The sequence below is a fragment of the Thunnus maccoyii genome, chromosome 7, assembly GCF_910596095.1.
Source record: "Thunnus maccoyii chromosome 7, fThuMac1.1, whole genome shotgun sequence".
Lineage (NCBI taxonomy): Eukaryota > Metazoa > Chordata > Actinopteri > Scombriformes > Scombridae > Thunnus > Thunnus maccoyii.
Genome location: NC_056539.1, coordinates 22,039,412 through 22,058,833, shown reverse-complemented (window position 1 = coordinate 22,058,833; position 19,422 = coordinate 22,039,412). Strand labels below are relative to the sequence as shown.

The 19,422-nt window shown below is 36.4% G+C and overlaps 1 protein-coding gene across 3 annotated transcripts; it reads right to left on the bottom strand.

Annotated features, from left to right (window-relative positions):
- Window positions 1–1,448: 1,448 nt before the first annotated feature.
- si:ch73-40i7.2 (FYN-binding protein 1) lies at window positions 1,449–19,389 on the bottom strand. Of its 3 annotated transcripts, none has more exons than XM_042415537.1 (16): window positions 19,269–19,389; window positions 11,034–11,661; window positions 9,715–9,826; window positions 8,857–8,912; window positions 8,487–8,524; window positions 8,054–8,085; window positions 7,196–7,328; window positions 6,817–6,979; window positions 5,943–6,093; window positions 5,691–5,707; window positions 5,019–5,079; window positions 4,743–4,785; window positions 3,874–4,036; window positions 2,754–2,787; window positions 2,111–2,148; window positions 1,449–1,981 (listed from the first exon to the last, which is right to left on the bottom strand). In XM_042415537.1, the coding sequence occupies exons 1-16, from the start codon at window positions 19,269–19,271 to the stop codon at window positions 1,944–1,946; spliced, it is 1,710 nt and encodes a 569-aa protein (XP_042271471.1). In that variant the 5' UTR covers window positions 19,272–19,389; the 3' UTR covers window positions 1,449–1,943. The 3 variants fall into 3 exon arrangements, with proteins under 3 accessions (XP_042271471.1, XP_042271472.1, XP_042271473.1); XM_042415538.1 differs by having other exon boundaries at window positions 9,715–9,823; XM_042415539.1 differs by lacking the exons at window positions 1,449–1,981; window positions 2,111–2,148; window positions 2,754–2,787; window positions 3,874–4,036 and adding an exon at window positions 4,043–4,630.
- Window positions 19,390–19,422: the final 33 nt, after the last annotated feature.

Here is a 19,422-nt window from a genome sequence, read left to right as displayed (position 1 = left end):
ATGCCAAAGTCTCAACCTTTTTCCACTGTTTTCTGTATCGAGACCTCCCCTTCTTGTCTTTTTCCCATGTATTCTGCCAAATTTCTTTTTCCGACAATGCTTGGTGACAATCTACAATATACGATGGATCAAAAGTTTTCCTTTTTTTTGTTAAATTTTATGTAGTTTGATGTTGCAATGTACTCTGAATTCAAAGTATAGAACAAACCAACCTTGTTCTTTTCCTCTAATGTAGTTCTTACAGCCTAGAGGTTTGTCATTATCTTGCTGTAGGATGAACCCCAGACTAACTAAGTGCAGTGGTGGAAAGTAACCAAGTACATTCACTCAAGTACTGTGATTAAGTACAGCTTTATACTTTCACTCCACCTCGTTTTAGAGGGAAATATTGTACTTTCTACTCCACTACATTTATTTAACAGCTTTACTTTTCAGATGAAGATTTGACACAATGGATAATATAACAACCTTTTAAAATACAACACATTGATAAAGATGAAACCAGTGGTTTCCAACCTTTTTTGCTTTTGATGTCTTTCAAAAAGCAGTGTGTAGTCGGAGTCACATTTCAGATGTCTATGAGTTGTTCACTGCTCCACCAAATAGTGATTTTTCCCTCTAAACTTCTCACATGGTTTCATTTCAATAAATATTTAAATGATCCAATATTTCACCAAAAATCAAATACCAAATATCAAATATTCAAATATTATAGAGTCAGCAGGTTTGTAACTAATCAACGGAAGTTGGGACACCTGTAGGAATTGTTTGCATCAACTTTCAAGGTTTAATTTACTTGCTGCAGAAAAACTATGAGTTGTTAACCCATTACTTGATCCCTGAAAAAGGCTTTTATTATGACTCTGAAATTTACATTATTTTTCAGTGTTTGGTAATCGAAGGGGTTTTTTAATTCTATTTTTTTCTAACCTCTGGTAGTTTACCTTGAACTGCTTAAATTTCAATAACAACTGTAAAAATTGGGGTGTTTTTGGACTAGTAGTGTAAGTTACATAGATAGTCCAATAATTCTAAAGTGCATTTTGTAGTAACTAATGTGTTTTGTCATTCTTTATGCATTTCCAGACTTCATATTACGATGTAAATTTATATTCTGGAGCATTATTTCTTATGATTGGTTAATATATTTTGCAGTTTTCTTGAGTTCTGATTTGTTTATTGACAGTTCAGTTCAGTTCACAGATGTTTTTTATGCTTCTCGGAGATATTCTGTTGTACACAGTTAATTTCTCTATTACTGACCGAGTGCTTCTTGGATTCGCTCCCATTTCCATAGTGTTCCATCATCTGCAAATACAAGGAGTGTATACTCTCTTCCTATACTGATCATAACACTTCCCTGAGATGAACTTCGTAACTTTTTTCAGCTGTTTTGCACAGACACTTCTTAAGATAATGCAGGGCTTTGATTCAAACAGAGACATAGATATCAGTCAAAAAGTTATTTTATTTGTTTTAAATTATCTAAAAAGTCGAGCAATACACAAAGCTACAGTAATAGTGTGTTCATTTTCTATACAAGCAGTTTGACAAACAATGCAATGGTGACATGTCTGTTATTCTCAGCACAAGAAACATGTGTGAGTGTCCAGACTGAGCTCTGTTTTCACTCTATGTTCTGTTTTTGTCACTCAGTTTGATATAGTTTTTTAAAAATATAGTTTTAGTTTTACATAGGAATAAGTTTGTTTGTTTGTGAGCCAGACAGATATATTCCGTTTTGTCTCAACTGTTACAGCCAGCCTGACAGTGAATCCTGTGTAACTGAACACAACTGATGCCATCACATAAAGCAAAATGTGTCTTCTCTTCTCAGTTTTATACAGTTATATAGTTTTATATAGCTTTAGTTTGAATATTTTATATAGTTTGTTTCTCTCTTTCTTACTGTGTGAGTTTGTGTGTGTTTAGTTTGACATGTTTTAATAATCAGTCTGCAGAGAGTCGTTGTCATAGACGTCTGAAAGAAGAAAGAAATAAAAACAGTTTAGGAGATACATATATTAAAAAGTCAAACACATTAGCTGCCATAAGTGAATATTTCAATTTAACAAGAAATTACATTAATAGGATCTAAAACAAAACTCACCGCCTCCATAGTCAACATCGTCGTAGATGTCTCCTTCCCTGTGAATGAAGATTGATGTTAAACTGACAGCAGAAAGTTGTTTTTTATTGATATTTCTGTTTAAAATCTATATCCAAAACTTGTTAACATGATATGATATGATATGATATGATATGATATGATATGATATGATATGATATGATATGATATGATATGATATAATATGATATGATATGATATGATATGAAGAATGAGAAAAGCATTTATGTAAACATGGATAAAAATGTATACTATATGTTTAGATTTGTAAAAATGGGTCCATACATAGAATATGTATATGTACCCATTTCTATTATTATAATAAACAATATATGCTGCATGTGTGTCTGTAATGTATATATGTATGACTATATTCATATGTGATGATCTATTTATTTTGTTGTGTCACTAAATTACTCTTTTCATCCATCCTGTCAAAAACAACAACAAAAATCATTTATAATAATAATAATAAGATGAAAATCAAAGTCAAAGATGAGCTGTTACCACAACTATAAAACGCATTTACAAAAAGATATTTCATAATTTACTCACAGTATAAAAAGACATGAAAGTAACACTAAAACTGGCAGCGTCAAATATGAACTGAGGAGGATTCACTTACATTGGAAGAAGAAGAGATCTGGACACATAACCATCTGTGAAGAGTGAGACAAAACATGTTTTATGTAAAACAGTCACTTTGAATATGTGAAATACAGCTCTTACTGAATTTATTATATTATCATCTGTATTTTATTTATTGCAATATTCATTTCATAACCATCAGACAAACACTAATCATTGTACAGTATATTTCCCACAGCATGGTGCTGTGCCACCAGCAGGAACCAATCACGCAGAGGTTGTGCATCAGCTATAAAATACGAACAATACACATTTGTTTTGGAACTTTATGACTCTATTTTTGTGTTTAGTTATTATCATTATTATTATTAACAAGCCACTACTATGCAAGTCACAGAAAAACAAAAGAAGAGCTACTGGGATCTGATAGTAATGAAACACTGAGCAGGTGCAATATTATAAGCACGGGCAAGAATTTGTGCACCAAAATGGCTTAGTATATTTCCATTAAAGCTGATATGATTAGTCAATTAATCAATTTGTTGATTGACAGAAAATTAATCAGCAACTGTTGTGATAATTATATAATCATTTAGTTATTTTTATAAAACAAAAGTGTCAAACAATGGCAACTTTCAGTTTCTCAAAAATCAACAAGAAATTATTCAATGTCTAGAAAATCATTTCGTCGATAATGAAAATAATCGTTTGATGTCGTCCTAGTTTCCATTACTATTATGTTTGACAGTGTTTATTCATGGAGTTATTACAGGTGTTGTTGCAAAAAAATTTTTATCACATAGCCATGATCATAAAGATTTTGTGGAGTGATGTGATAAGGATAAGAACTTCCCTTTTAGTTCAAAGTGCGGAGACACTAATGCCCGCAGTATATTGTTCTTGCAAATGCAAATGAGTCATTTAGTAAATCTGAGAGTTCTGCTCACTGACACTCTGAGAGAACATATGTCTACTTCTGGACACATACATCTGACCTCCTCCTGGTTATGCAAAAATCTCCCTGATCACCTCAGGTAACCTTTACACAAACCATCAACTCTTATTTCTAAAACCAGTCACTTTGACCAACTGCTCACATGTCACAGTGCAGATTAAATTAACATACGATCACAGCAGGATTTGTTGTGTTTACGTACATTTTCCAAACCGGTTGCGGCACAGAGCTTTCTTGCTGCTGGTGAGCTGGATGACGTCCAGGACCTCTCCATGAGTCACAGACAAATCCTTCCCCCCTGGCTTCTTTATGATGCTGTTAGGATCCACCATCATGGTGTGCAGCACACTGAGAGGCCCATCATACTGAGAAACAAGAGTCATAGTTTGAGTTTTTCATTATTTAACCAACATTTTTATATTTTCACTGCCTTGGTCAAATACACTTGTATAGTACAAAGAGGTGTGATGGGTGTGATGTTGATACAAGTTAGTACTGACTGTTGCAAGGATCAGTAATATGACTTTTTTGATTGGATTAAAAGATCAAGATATTTGATCTTTGAAGAAAATTATACCTACTCTTGTGAAAGCACAATTCTCCATCATGTTTGATTACAATCATTGTCAACACAAAAAAAGTATAGATCATCATTGGTTGACTTGTCCAGTGATCAAATTTCAACACACTTTTTTGTGTTCAGGTGGTTTTAAAATGTCACCAATTGGACGAGCCTTACACTTACTAACAAATTCATCCTTCATAGCACACACTGTATCTCAGAAACTGTCAATTAGATGAGTAAACTTGAGAATGACATGATTCAGTTTTGCAATTTTTAACGGGGCCACTATAACATGTTGTATTATGTGGATATGATGCATTTCATTATTGTGGATTGTATGTGGAGTTCCTCAAGGATCCATCCTGGGCCCCCTTTTTCTCCCTGTATGCTTCCTCTTGGAAAAATAATTCAGAAAAACATTTCCATTCACTGCTATGCTGATGACACTCTACTTTATTTACCATTAAAATCAAATAATCTGATGTGAAAGTGTGAAAAATACTTACCTTAAATTTTTTTCTTAGTTCCTTTTCCACTTTGGGATCTATGCTGCAAACAAAGATGGTTTTACAGTTTGATAACAGAAGACAACAACAATAAAGTAATGCATTTCCCAGATTTTTTGTTTTTTCCTTTTCTAATTCTGTTCTTATTTGACCATCACCTCAATTATCAGCTCAACATCAAGATTTTATACTAAAATAATACTGCAGCTACATGTAGCTGTCAGTATCTCACCAACTATTTCCTGTTTTTTCAGTGAACCAGATGTGGATAGATACCTGATTTCAGGCGGTGGTGGGGGAAAATCCTCAGTTAATGGTTGAACGTCATCGTAGTCATCTGAGGAGAGTACCGAGAAATAACTGTAAAACTAAAAATATCTTGTCATCTTGTAAAAAAGGTGAAATACTCTATTTCAGATTTTTAAAAAAAATATGTTTTAGGAAAGCAGCCTCAACTTTAAATGAGTGATATTAAAAATTTTAGGCAAATTATAAAATAATCCAAGTCACTGTTTGAATTATAAAGTTCCTGTTGCAAATGTATACAAGTTTGAAACATTGAGCATTATACCAAAAATACAAAAATTAGAGCTGAAACAAAATAAATCAACAGATTCATACTTGACACAGCTAAGAAAACAAAACAAAACAATAAACTCATATAGTAAAATGTTTAATGATATTATGATAAAATTTTCTAGTAAAACATGAGAATAGTTTTCCAGGACTTATTATCTTTGGTAGGTTCATTGTAGTAATAGTTGGTGATGTGTTTTCACCCACATTAAATCCACATTCAAACCATATTTTCTGTTCTTTAGGATTAATAAAGAGTTATGGATATGTTGTTTTTTGTCCAGTGAGTGAAGTAAATAAATATGGCAATATCTTATATGGCATGAATCCTAATCTGCCAGTGATGTTCATGTGTGCTGTACTGTCACTTACCGTCATCCTGAAGCATGCTGCAGAGCAGATGAAAAACACAAACAGCAAGTTAGTTGGAACAGACGTGGGTGAAACTAAGAAAGCAATGCAGCTAAACAGTTAAGTGTTGACTGTGCATGAACTTAAAACCATTGGAAAAAGTTGACAGAATAGCAACATCATATGTTAGGAGCAGATAAATGTTTCTCACAATATAGTACAACAATTTTTTAAAGTGTTTTGTCATAGCAGGATGAACAGGATCTACTGCACCTGTCTCTATTATTGGACTCCATGTTTAACATGTGAGGGGGGTCTGGAGGTGGTGGAGGTAACGTTGATGTGTCTACTTTTCTGGACTGGAGCGCTTTGCGCTTCACTGCCTCATAGTCAATGTCCACACATGTGTTACTGATGTATCCGTCTGCAAGGTAACACAAAGACAAGATGATGATCTCATTACTTTCCACAACCTTATTTTCTCAATGGAAAAAATATCGCTCTGCTTTGCTTTGTGACATTCTTTGTCTCCAACTTTATTCCGTTATTGTCTTACATGGGACATCTTGTCCTTTATAATTGCTTGCATATTTTATATTAATTACTAGAAAGGTTGAGGAAAATGTTTGCCATTAGACAGAGGCTGAGTGGTTGAGAGGGATACGGTTAGCAGGCCTCTTTGGTTTCACAGGCAGAGTTGAGCATTGTCTGCATAACATGATATATCTAAACTAAATTGGTCCTCATAAGCACAAGAACATACACACACAGGTGCACAAACTGTTTTCCAAAGCACTATGCTATAGCATACTAATATGCCCCCCCATTTATCATTAATAAGCATAAGTTAATGAATGGTTTATAATATGCTATATTGTAGTTATAAACAAATACAACAGATATAACTGTTTATATACTGCTTATGAATGCTAAATAGAAGGACATAAAGTTGAGTATTGTTGGATATTTACAGAAAACTGGACTACACAGCACTTTCAATCTGGAATTCATAAACTTGCTCACCATCTTTAAAAAAATCAAGCACAAAGTTTAAGAGCATATTACCATCAGCCTAACTTTGTGATGTGGGCTCAGATAGGAAGGTTTCCTGCTCTTGATTTGCAGTGAGATTTAAAATGAAACTCACAGTTTCCGTTCAGGGAGCGAGCCAGCCATTTGCCTCCTGGGTTATTGTTCACTCGCATGATCTCCACGCTCTCGCCTTGTTGCACACTGAGGTCCAGTCTTCCTCCTCCGTACCAGTCGTGCCGGACTCTCGCTGTATGGATAACATCCAACTCCCCTTGCACCTACAAAGGGGCAGAGAGCAAAGGTGTGAAAGTTGACAGATATGAATTAGATTTGGATGAAGATGGGGTGGATGGAAACAAAGAGCCTCAATGTTTCGGGATGCACGTAAACTAAATGGTCCATCTGAATGTCAAAGAAGGAATAAAAAATAGATTTAAAAAAGACTTTTTAATTAGTTCATGTTAATGGCATTTAGGATGTTGTTGGGGTCGTACCTGAAAGTTTTTCCTCAACTCATTCTCTCTTTTCTGACGCTCTAGCTGCTCTTTCCTCTCCTGCTCCTGTTGCTTCTTGGCTTCTTTTTTGTTTTTCTTCTCAGCATTAACCAGGTTCACTTCTATTTGGTCCCTATAAATACACAATCAAAATGAAAAATGACTTTTCACCTTTTTAGACAATTCCCCGCATCACAACATACACCTCCTACATGTAAAATATTCTCAACACTTTCAGTTCTGGTGAAAACAGATGTATCTTTACTGGCACATAAAAATTCACCTGACCAAAAACAACAATCAGACAGAATTCATTCACACACTGAGCATTTCACAGTTAATAGCAGCAGTATCCAACAAACTTCTTCCCCTTTCACTTTTTCAGTGTGTTCCAATTATGTGATTATTTCAACAGTTTGTCCATTTGTTTTGTGACATTATCCTGATTTTGCAGGAAGTAATGTTGAATCACAGAAACAACACATAACCATAAATGAAAGAAATATCATTGCACACTTGCACATTTAATATAAATGCACACCAACATTTTGGCTGAACACACACTCAATTAAAATGTTGTTACCTTGTGACGAATGGAGCAAATAACATTTCAGATTATGATCATTTGCAGAAATAACACCTTTAATTGAGAGGCGTACTGCTATGACAGTTGTTCTCACAATAATAGCTACCGCAGCTGTGGTAGCAGCAGATGCAAAAATAAAAGTAGCAGTGCCAGAAATAATAAAAACACGTTCATGCAGCTGCAGACACACTCCATTTTAGGTGAGTAGGGTCCTTATTAAATTCACACACTACAATTTGATTCAATTGTAAAAACTGAAAGTTTATACTCACTCGTCAATAAACTCATACACGTCATCAATGTCCTACAAGAGAAAGGATTTATTTACACTTTTAAAGAACAAAGAAAAACAGGCATATACAAAGATTTTTAGATTAAAGGGCAATGACACCTGCTGTCTTTTTTATGCCCTAGAACAGATTGCATTTGTGCATCAATGTGTATGAACATGTGCACTTCCCGAAGCTAGAAATCAAACAAATCGCGTGCTTCATTGACAATGAATGAAGTTTATTTGTTATTCGTCACAACAAAATAAAGTTGATATTTCAGCAGGTGTAAATTAGTATTTAAACTTAATTTTATCTTTAGTTTGTAGTTTTAGGGAAGAGTGCAACATGTTCTACAAGAGGAGCCACCTAGTTTAGAATTCTCAGAACGACATTTGTATTTACAGTAGGTTTAGTTTCAGTTTTCTGTCCTTACCCCGTCCATACAATGAGAACTGTTGTCACTCCAGGACTCTGTGAAATTACACAATAAAAAAGAGATGAAAGGCACTCTTTCCTTCTAAAAAGAGGCACATTCTCATATATAAACGCTTTATTATCATAACAATATGAGGAGAATATGGAGCCTATGAAATATGATTGAAGTCATTAGTTGATAAGGTATTAAAAGAATAACTAGGTAATCATTTTCTACCAGAAAGTGATAAATGTCATTTTCAAACTTAACTCTGAACTGAAAAATATAAGAATAAGCTCACATTATACTATTCTGCACATTGTAGATTTTTACGAACCAAAGGATTTACAGTCATGAATCATTCAAAAAATACAGTTTTTCTGTTTACCGTTCTTCTCAAAGCTTGCAATGTCATCATAGGTGTCCTGGTCATCCTCAATGTCACTGCAGTAAATACATAAACAAACATTGTTTGTGTGCTCCCTATACAGCAATAACTTGTAGAAGTTAGAACTTGTAGAAGAAAGAAAGAAAGAAAGACAGTACAATATTACAATGTCACTCTAAAATATCACTACATCATTGCAGCAACTTCTTCACTTAACACCTTTACTTTTCACTGACTGAGAACAAGCGACAGTGTTAATCTCTACTTGTGAACTGATGAGTATTACTTACCAAGAAAGGTATTTTTCTGCAAATGTAACACACCATAAATATATAGTCTATATATTTAACGTCATTTAGATAGAAAGGAAAACAAAAAGCAGCTATTTGATTGTTATGTGTAAAATGGCGTCATTTCACCTTTGTTAGAACGATTAAAATAAAGCCTGACAGGAAAGGGGTGGAGAAAGCGTGATGGCACTTGGAGACTCAGTTTTGAAAAATGTCCCCTAAACGGTGTGATGTTCCCACATATTGCTGATATTCTATTTAAACCTCTATTTGTCTAATTCTAAATTGCAGCCTCTGATATGATTTATTTTGCTTTAAGTGTACTGCATTTGTGTATTCTGATTATGAGTGTAGCGGATTTTTAAAAACTCACACTATTTCCTGCCTGCCATCATGGCAGTTGTGATTGAAATAAGACTCTTTTTTTATTCTGGTACACTCCCTGATTTTATTATTGCAGAATGTATATGATATGAAATAAATACCTAAAGCAGGTTTCTCTGTGTGCACTCACCCTGCAGTTGGTGTAATAACAGCAGTATGTTATGAAATTTTGCGAAATACTCACACAGAGGCGACCTGGTGTGGCAGCCGGGGTTTGTTGAATCGTTGTGGAGGTTGGGGAGGACTGATCACTGCAGGTGAAGACATTTTCCTGCCTCCTGTGCTTGGGGAACCTGCTGGTGGGGGGAACCAGAGAGAACATCCATATGTGAAGAAGTCTCTTGCAAAATGAGATGGATAACATTGCATTAATAACAGTCACACCGACTCAGTTAACAAAAAGTCATTTTTTGCTTCTTTTCTCTCTAATTAGCATGTTTTCACACAGAGATGAAGCGTACTGTGGTTTGCCAGAGTTGTTGCTTGTCTTAAAGAATGAAACAATCACTAAAGACAGAATAATCTGCATTTTGGAAATGTTGATGGAAGCACTTTCGGGCTGAAGACTCTTCTGGTGATCGATGCTTTCTCAGCAATATTTAAACAATGGTATATTAAAAAAAAAGTTTTACTCAAGTACTGTACTTAAGTACAATTTAGAGTCACTTGTACTTTACTTTAGCTTTTACATTTTCTTCCATTTTATACTTTATTTTTTACTCCACTTCATTTATCTGACCGCAATCGTTGCAGGTTACTTTGGTAAGATCGAACATACAAAGCATTCAACGGGCTTACAAAATACATGGATGATGCAGATGACGATGCAGTTACAGTCGATTTAACTACCCAACAGTATTTAAAATTTGACCAACTACAACATTAAAAAGGTGCATACACTTTAATGCATCACCAATACTAATACAATAATATATATCTAATACTGCACAGTCTGAAACTCACTGTAGCATTCTGCATGGTGGCAACTTTGATAATTTAAGTGCAAATACTCTGTTTTTACTTAAGCAAATGTTTGACGACACAGTGTTTACAACATACATTTTTAAAGTTCAGTATCTCTAATTTCCTTTTAGCGAAGAACAGAATACTTTTCCCACCACTGTATTTAGATTTTAAATCTATCCAGTCAACTGACTTACAGTAACTTTCAATTGAATGTGACTTGACATCAGTAACAACAGTATAAGTTTAAACTCCTGGATCACCAGTACGACAAACAAACAACAGCATAAACTACAAAAATCCTGAAGACAACAGGTGCTACTGATACAACTTAAAAAGTATTTTGAGTCAGTAAAAAATAATAATATATTTTTTATGGAAAAATTAAATGGTAACATGCTTTGTCAAATCAAAATACAAGATGTCAGAGCAGGAAACCGTTTGTCCTTGAGCTATATCTAAATCCACCAAGCACTGCCACTACCCACCAACCCCAAAAACAGAAAAGCACTTCAAGTTTTCTGCTGTTAACAGACTCACCATCACTCTTCCTTGGACTAGGGAGTGCCGGAGCTCCCCGAGTCAACCTCATGAAGGGCTCCAGGTTGACGTGTGGAGGCCGTTTGGGTTTTAAGGGCAGGGGTCCTTCAGGGGGAAGGGGTTTCCTCAGCGGGGTCACATCTCCTGCGCTCCTCTGTCTGGGCTGCTGTCGGAGCGGGAGAGGGGTGGAGGCGTGACCTGGTGCAGGAGACTGACCTGGAGCTGAGGGTGGAGCTGGCTTGATGCCCGCAGGTCTGTGGTGCTTCAGCATCATGTTCTGTAGCATCTCTCCCGTCTGCTTGACTTTGATAGGGTCTGCCGGCTGGCTGGATGCTCTGATGCCTAGATTGGGAGGCGGTCGAGGGAAAGAAACAGGTCTGGAGGGGATGGGAGCTGCCATCATCGGCTCTGCCCGTGGGAACCTCATCAGGCCAGGGCCAGCCATTGGAGGAGGGACCGTGGGGGACAATCTGTGCTGGGCCAGGTTGTTCTCTAGTGCTGGTAAGATTCCTCTCCCAAATCCAGGTCGTGGAGATTTTGGGGAGCCGCTGTCTCGGCTGCTGGTGTCTGAAGTGCTGGCCTTGCTGTTGAACCTGGCCCTCAGAGCCTTGACATCAACGCTCTCCCCCTGACAACAACACAGGAGCAGAAAGTCAAAATGAAGCCGCTGTGCTTTAGAAGCAGGAAGTTAGCAGTGCAGCACAGAGCAAGGCATGCCCCCTACGCACACAATCACACACCAGCCGACAAACCCCTACGCTTTCTTTACAAGGCGAGAATGCACCCTGCAACAACACAGTTTCCTGGTTGTTTTGATCTTCAAAAAGCTGATAAGTCTGTGCAGCAGACAAAAAAACCTGTGTAGTCTAAACAGCAAAGTACTGAAAGCAGCAATTAGTGATTATAAATCCTGTCAGAGATTATGTTCACAAAAAATATCACATATGATACAATATAAACCATTTTGTCATAACAAGCCCCTCTAAATTTTTTGATTTTGAAGGTATTTTCAAGGCCACTCTATAAAGTTACTTTAACCAAGCTAATTAAACAAAATTAAACCATATTTAAATAATTTTGCAGCTATGTTTAATTGTTGTAGCTATTAAAGCCTTTTCTTAGAAGGACAATTGTTGTAATTGCATTAACTTTACATACTGTTCATATTCTGACTCTTCACAGTATGAACCCGGCCCAATCAGTATTCCCTCATAATTAGTCTCTATACCAAATTTTGAACCACAAATGTATTTGGCATTTATCAATACCTTATCACTAAAAAAGGCATTAATAAATGGGTAATTAATCAATTTAAGAGAGCAGAAAGAGTGTATTTTTTAGGTTTTACACTGTTTGTTTAAAGAGAAAAAACACAATCAGACTACATTATGGTCTCCTGTTTCCTAAAACATGATAACGTAACAGCCACAATAAAGATTTCAATTAATTCGGTTGAATGTGAAGAATGCAACATCATTTTTGAATGATAGGTTTTAAAACTGTGAAAACCATCAGTCAACACTGCTCTCATTGCTATATGATAAAAATATATGCACTTTTTTTTCAAACCGCTCAGTCGATACAGTCATGTAGGTCTTGAAGTCATTCGTGTAACATCCTCCTGCCTGCAGACATGCTCCGATACTTTCTCTTCTAACTCACTGTCTCCTTGCTCATCTTGGAATAACAGATGCACCAAATCATTCATCACTCACTCTTAAGCGTTTTTACATCATTATCCCGGTTTTTAGTCTTTTTCTGGTTTTGATCATATTCTGGATACGGTATTTACATGGAATGTGAGAAACTTGGTTATTCATCTCCATGTTTACATGATTCAAACAGCATCCAGAATTCTATTCATCTGTGTCCAGTTTTGTCTTGATTCCTCAACATCTCAGCATCTCCTTTCTCTATCAACAGAGAACGTTCAGAAACCTGGATCAGGTGTTTACGTGCCACACTATCCTGGTTTCCACTGGAGTATTGCTCTCAAAAACGTTATACTTCCACTCCACTACATTTCAGAAGGAAATATTGTACTTTCTACTCCAATACATTTATCTGACAGCTTTAGTTATTTTTCAGATGAAGATTTGACACAATGGATAATATAACAAGTTTTTAAAATACAACACACTGATAAAGATGAAACCAGTGGTTTCCAACTTTTTTGGCTTTTGATGTCTTACAAAAAGCAGTGAGTAGTCAGGGTCACATTTCAGATGTCTATGAGTTGTTAACAGCTCTACCAAATAGTGATTTTTCCCTCTAAACTTCTCACATGGTTTCATTTCAATAAATTCAAATCACCCAATATTTCACCAAGAAACAACGATTAGAGTAAAAGTCCAAAAGCTGAAAACAGATTTGTGTATCAGAACTTTGTTTTTTTCTTCTTTCCTCTCCCATTAATCATCTCATGACCCCTCAGATTTATCTGGTGACCCTTTGGAGGGGCCTGACCTATAGGTTGGGAGCCACTGGACTAAACTAGCTAACTGTATTTAAAGTAGTTCAAACTAGCTCCACCTCCAGCAGCTACAACAGTAACCTGCTGCTTACACACTGATGCTTCAGTATTAATGATCTAATGATGTCATATATAGTAATATATCAGTCAGAGGGACGAAACCACTCCTTTTACTACAATACAATAAGTACAATTTGCTGCTAATACTTATGTACTTTTAATTAAGTAGGATTTTTGATGCAGGACTTGTACTTGTAATGGAGCATTTTTTACATTGCTGTATTGGTACTTTTACTTGAGTAAAGGATCTGAATACTTCTTCCACCAATGAAATGGGGATAAGTACGAACCTGTGTACGTGGTATATGATGATGCCTTTGCACAATTTTATTTTTCACAGTTTCAAAAGTCCCCCATAAAACCTCAAAGGTCTACAGGATCCTGCCTCAGTGCCAACTGTGGCAGTTCTTGTAACGTGTTGGGTAGACTTCGTCACCACTGTCCCAATGACTAATATACACAGACATGCCAATTTATAGTTTCGTGTTTCCCCATAACCACTCTTTACCATGATTTGACCCCTTCTGATGACTTTAAAATTCCTTGGAATAAATATGGGTCAAATTCATGTACAAAAATGTATACCAGATGCACAAAAATTATTTTTTGGGAAATATTTCCATTTTTGTATGTTCTGGGTCACTTCTTTAAGTCTTAAGTACACTTTAGTGTTTCCACTCCCTGGATGCCACATTGCAGTGCTACAAAAGAAAAACCTTCTCCAGGTGCTGTTGTTTGCAGCATGATAAGCCATCCCTCAAGTGTGAATACATCAAACAGAACCTCAACTTTCTTATGGACAGATGTTTTAAAGGTCCAGTGTGCAGGAATTACTAGCACTTAGCGGTGAGGTTGCAGATCGCAACCAACTGAATACACCTCCCCTAAATCCTCCCCTTCCAAGCATGTAGGAGAAACTACGGGGACCGCGAAACTCATGAAGAACACAAAAGGCCCTCTCTAGAGCCAGTGTTTGGTTTGTCCGTTCTGGGCTACTGTAGAAAGATGGCAGTACAACATGGTGGGCTCCGTGGAAGAGGACCCACTCCCTATGTTGATATAAATGGCTCATTCTAAGGTAACAAAAACGCAACAATTCTCATTTTCAGGTGATTATACACTGATTAAAATGTATTTATGAATATTATATTTCATTTCTGCCAAGTATGTTCTGCTATATGCCACTAAATTTTACACACTGGTCCTTTAAATATGTATCAATAGGAAAGATTATCTTAGTGTATTACATGAAAAACAGGATAGCTTTTATGTCAGGCTTCATTTAATATTTTGTATGGTGGACTGGCCATGTCTTACTAATAAGTCGTAGCTTGCATTTCTTTAAATTTGTGGTTCTGAAACTATGGGAGTCAAGTGATAATGTCACTTTTGTTCTTTCACTTGTTGTTAAAGGCCTGAGTGTAAAATAACTGATACTGACACTAAATAATTGTTTAAACGTACAGTGTGTAGAATAGTGGCATCTAATAATATTCATAAGTATGTTTTAATTAGTGTATAATCACCTGAAAATAAGAATCTTTGTGTTTTCGCTACCTTAGAATGAGTCCTTCATATCTATATAGGGAGCGGGTCCTCTTCCACGGAGGCTGCCATGTTTCTACAGTAGCCCCAAACATACAAACCAAACACTGGCTCTAGAGAGGGCTTTTCATGTTTTTTGCCAGTTTTACGGCCATCGTACATTCTCCTACACGCTTGGAAGGGGAGGGGTGTATTCATTTCTAATTTCCTCTTTCCTCTTTCTACTTCCCATTCTACTGAAACTGCCTTGAGCAGAGTAGTAAATGATCTATTAATTACTGTTGATTCTGACTTAACATCATTGCTGCTGCTTCTCGAGTGCAACTTTTGACCGTGGATCACAGCATACATCTAGGCCACTTGGAGAAACATATTGGTAGCCAGGGGACAATGCTTTCATGGTTTCATTCATATTTATCAAATAGAACGCAACGTGTAATTTACAACAATACAATCTCTGAATTTTCTGAAGTAAAGCTTGGTGAACCCCAGGGATCGGCTCTTGGCCCTATGCTTTTTGCTATCTACATGCTTCCCCTTTGTGACATCATTTGCAAATATGGTATTAATTTTCATTGCTACGCTGACGATACGCAGCTATATGTACCTGTAAAGCCAAATGACCTTCCCCAGCTCCTAAATTTAGAGGCATGTCTATCAGAAATAAAAAAAATGGATGGATATGAACTTTATGCTGTTAAATGCTGATAAAACAGAGTTAATAGTTGTAAAACCAGCAAAGTATGAGCATCAGTATGAGAATCTGAGTGTCAATATTGATGACTGTGTTATCTCTGAAAGCTTGACCGTCAAAAACCTTGATTTTTGATTCCCGTCTGACATTCTGGTCTCATATCAAGGCTATTACCAAGACAGCATTTTTTCATCTTAGTAATATTGCCAAAATCCGACCTATTCTATGACTGCGTGATGCTGAAACTTTAATCCATGCATTTGTATCTTCCAGGCTTGATTATTGTAATTTCTTTTTTTCTGGTCTTCCTAGTTGTCTTACTAGAAGTCTGCAGCTTGTCTTGACAAAAACCAGAAAATTTGACCATATAAGACCCATTCTGGCCTCTCTTCACTGGCTCCCAGTGCAAGCTAGAGCTGATTTTAAGGTTCCTCTTTTAACTTGCAAGGTCTTGCATGTACTTGCACCACCCTACCTATCTGAGCTAATTACACAATATACACCAGCACGCCATCTTCGCTCTCTAGATGCTGGTCTCCTGGTCATTCCTTCAGTTAACAAAAAATCAGTTGGCTTCAGAGCATTTGCATACCATACCCCTTATCTCTGGAATGGCCTTCCTGTACATGTTAAAGAAACACGTTCAGTTGAAATCTTTAAATCAAGACTGAAAACCTACCTTTACTCACTACAATACAGCCTCCCCTAAAACTTAGCTGGGCCCATCACCTTTTAACATCCTTTTACCATTGATGATTTTAATGTGGTTGTGTCACTTTTAATTTTTATTATTGCACATTGATTGCTGTATGTTTGTCCTATGTATTCTTTTTAACTGTAAAGTATATTGGGACCATGCTGTATGCTGATTCTGCACTTAAAGTAAAATTGATTGATTAACTGAATTTTGCTACAGTCTGCAACCTCACTACTAGATGCTACTAAATCCTGCACGCTGGTCAAAAGAAAACTTATTTTCCTTTGTCCAGTTAGCATGTCGTGGTTTACGACATGGTTATGAATCAATAACTCCTTGAGATATGCTGTTCAGCCTTATTTTGTGTTATGTTTGTTTATTGTATCTTTTGGTCTCCTGTCACTTCCTCTCCTTCTTAGGAAATATGAGTTGCATAAAATGTGCTACATGTGGAAAGATGGATGTGTTTGTGTGTGTGTGTGTGTGTATCTTCATATGTCTTTGGGCTGCACCTGCCATTAGATTTTTACTCTTCTATATGTTGTTTACAATTTGTTGAGGACTTTTGCATTTTTTGTTCCAAGATGATGTTTGTGCTATAGATTTTTTTTCATGGGAACACTCAACGAATGACGGAACTGTTGAGAAAGATTTCATGACAGACTTTCAAATGGAAGTCATGTGTCAATAAGGTTTTCTTTAAATGGAGAAGTTTTTTGTAATATGTCATAAATTGTCAAAGTGACAGAACCGTACAAACAACAGTTCATAAACAAAAGTCACATGAATTGCAGATGAGCATCTTTTTTGTAGAGGGTTTGGTATCCTGGCTTTTTATGAAGTCATTTGCTTGCTAAAAATGAGGAACTGCTGGTGGATTGATGTCAATCTTTTCATTCTTGTTTTCTCTCTGTTTTCTTCACTGTAACCATGTTTGTGTTTTTGTTTATATGGAAGTTTAAAACAGAAAAACATTTCTCAATATTATCGTGAACATGAGGACTGAGGCTCTCATTTTTAGGTGTGTCTATGATGTTATTTCAACGTTATCCTCACCCAGAAAAATAACCAAATTAAAAGAGGGAAGAGAGTTCAAATAAAGCGCTCAGAACAGTTTAACAAAGAGACAGAAATAATCCCATTGGCTGAGTTAAACCTCAGCAGGTGGAGTCAGGAAACTGTTGTAACAGTGCTGGTTGGCTAACTGACCAACATCGTCAGCAAAATGAAAGAGCAAACTTGGTGAGAGAAGTGAAACTTTATGAATGACTATTTCTTGTATTCTATTATGTTGACAAAAAGAAAACATGATGATAGTAAAGGAATCAAACCATCTATTGTCTGAACACTTAATGTTGTAACCTTTGCTAAGACAATTAGAGGGTGTGAAGAGGAGCAGGAAGTGTATGCAACCACACATCTCTGCACCTCAGCCATCATCCTGCACCGGTTGCCATAGAAACGCCCTCCACTGTTACCCCTGCACCAATAAGCTGCAAGTTTTTCTCACAGTCGTCTCTTTTACTTCAATGAGCAAAGGAAACAGACAAAAACCTCCTTTCTATACCACAAAACACACACACACACACACACACACGCACACACACGCACACACACACAGAGTCCCACTTTCAGTCAGCAAGGGCCTGCAGAATAAAGAAAGTGTGTGTGTGTGTGTTGCTCCCTTTGGCACTGACAAACTATCTCAGATGTTTTTTTTAAAACGGTCTTGCCACAGTTTGTAGCTGTGCAGGTGGGCTGAAGAGAAAACCTAACAAGAGTCAGAAAAAACTCTTTTTACAGCAGAGTAACAAAATAAAGTCTGTCAAACAAAATATTACTCCTTGACTCAGGAGGCAATTGTGCTTTAAAATATTTGCAGGTGTTTGAACGTCAGCTTTTGGGAATTTCGCTGAAGTTTTCATCTGCTTTAAGACTACACCAAAATAGGAAGGTAATATTAATCTTCTATCAAATATTAGCCACCAGCCAGTGAGTGTTACAGAGCTCTGATATGGCAGGTTTCATATCTGAACGCAGCGTTCAGCGCAGAGTTTTCACAACAGTCACAACAGACTCAAATTTATACAGGTATGTATCCTAATATGGAGAAAATCCAGGAGGAAGCACAGAATCCTTTAAAGCATAAATTTTTTTTTTTACAATTTAAAGACTAAATATCACCAATCAATCGCCTTTTCCTGACAGAAAAAGTCTTCAAAAGAACTTATAAGTATCATATCTTCTCTTCCCACAACTGATAGATATGTAAATAGAAAAGTAGAAGTGCAGTTGTGTTAAGAGTGCTGTTAGTACCGGTGTCAATCATTAACTATTGATAACAGTGAAAGCTTTCTTTCATTAGCAGCACAATGACCATTTCTTTGGTTTCAGAATACAACTTCCCCTTATACTGTGAAAATGATGTAATTACTTCAGAGAACTGTAACTGAACATGTCAAGTGAAACGCTGGGTAGAAGTTCAGAATACACTGTTTTGAAGTGTCTAAAAAAGACTGTAAACCAGATCAAAGAGACACTTAACAGAAGTTTTACTTAGAGTGATACGATAATTTGCTGGCCTTTCTGTACCAGTCAGGTTATTCATAGAGACTTTGATGGTCAGGAGGAAATAGCCAAAATTAAACAGCAAACACACGAAGAGAGGTGTGCTGTGAAATAGCTGGTAATCACTGAATGAATTGGTACACATGAAAAAAACACACAAATCTTTCTAAATAACAAAACTAAGTAACTGTTTCTTACCATATTTGCCTTTAGTGATGTTATTCTGCCAGAGTTAGCTGATAATAAAGTGCTACATGTCCAGCTGAGATTGTGAGTTAGGCTGTGTATCCAGGCTGATGCTACTGTACAGACTGCATGACCCACGCTGATCTACACTTACTGCAAATGAGGA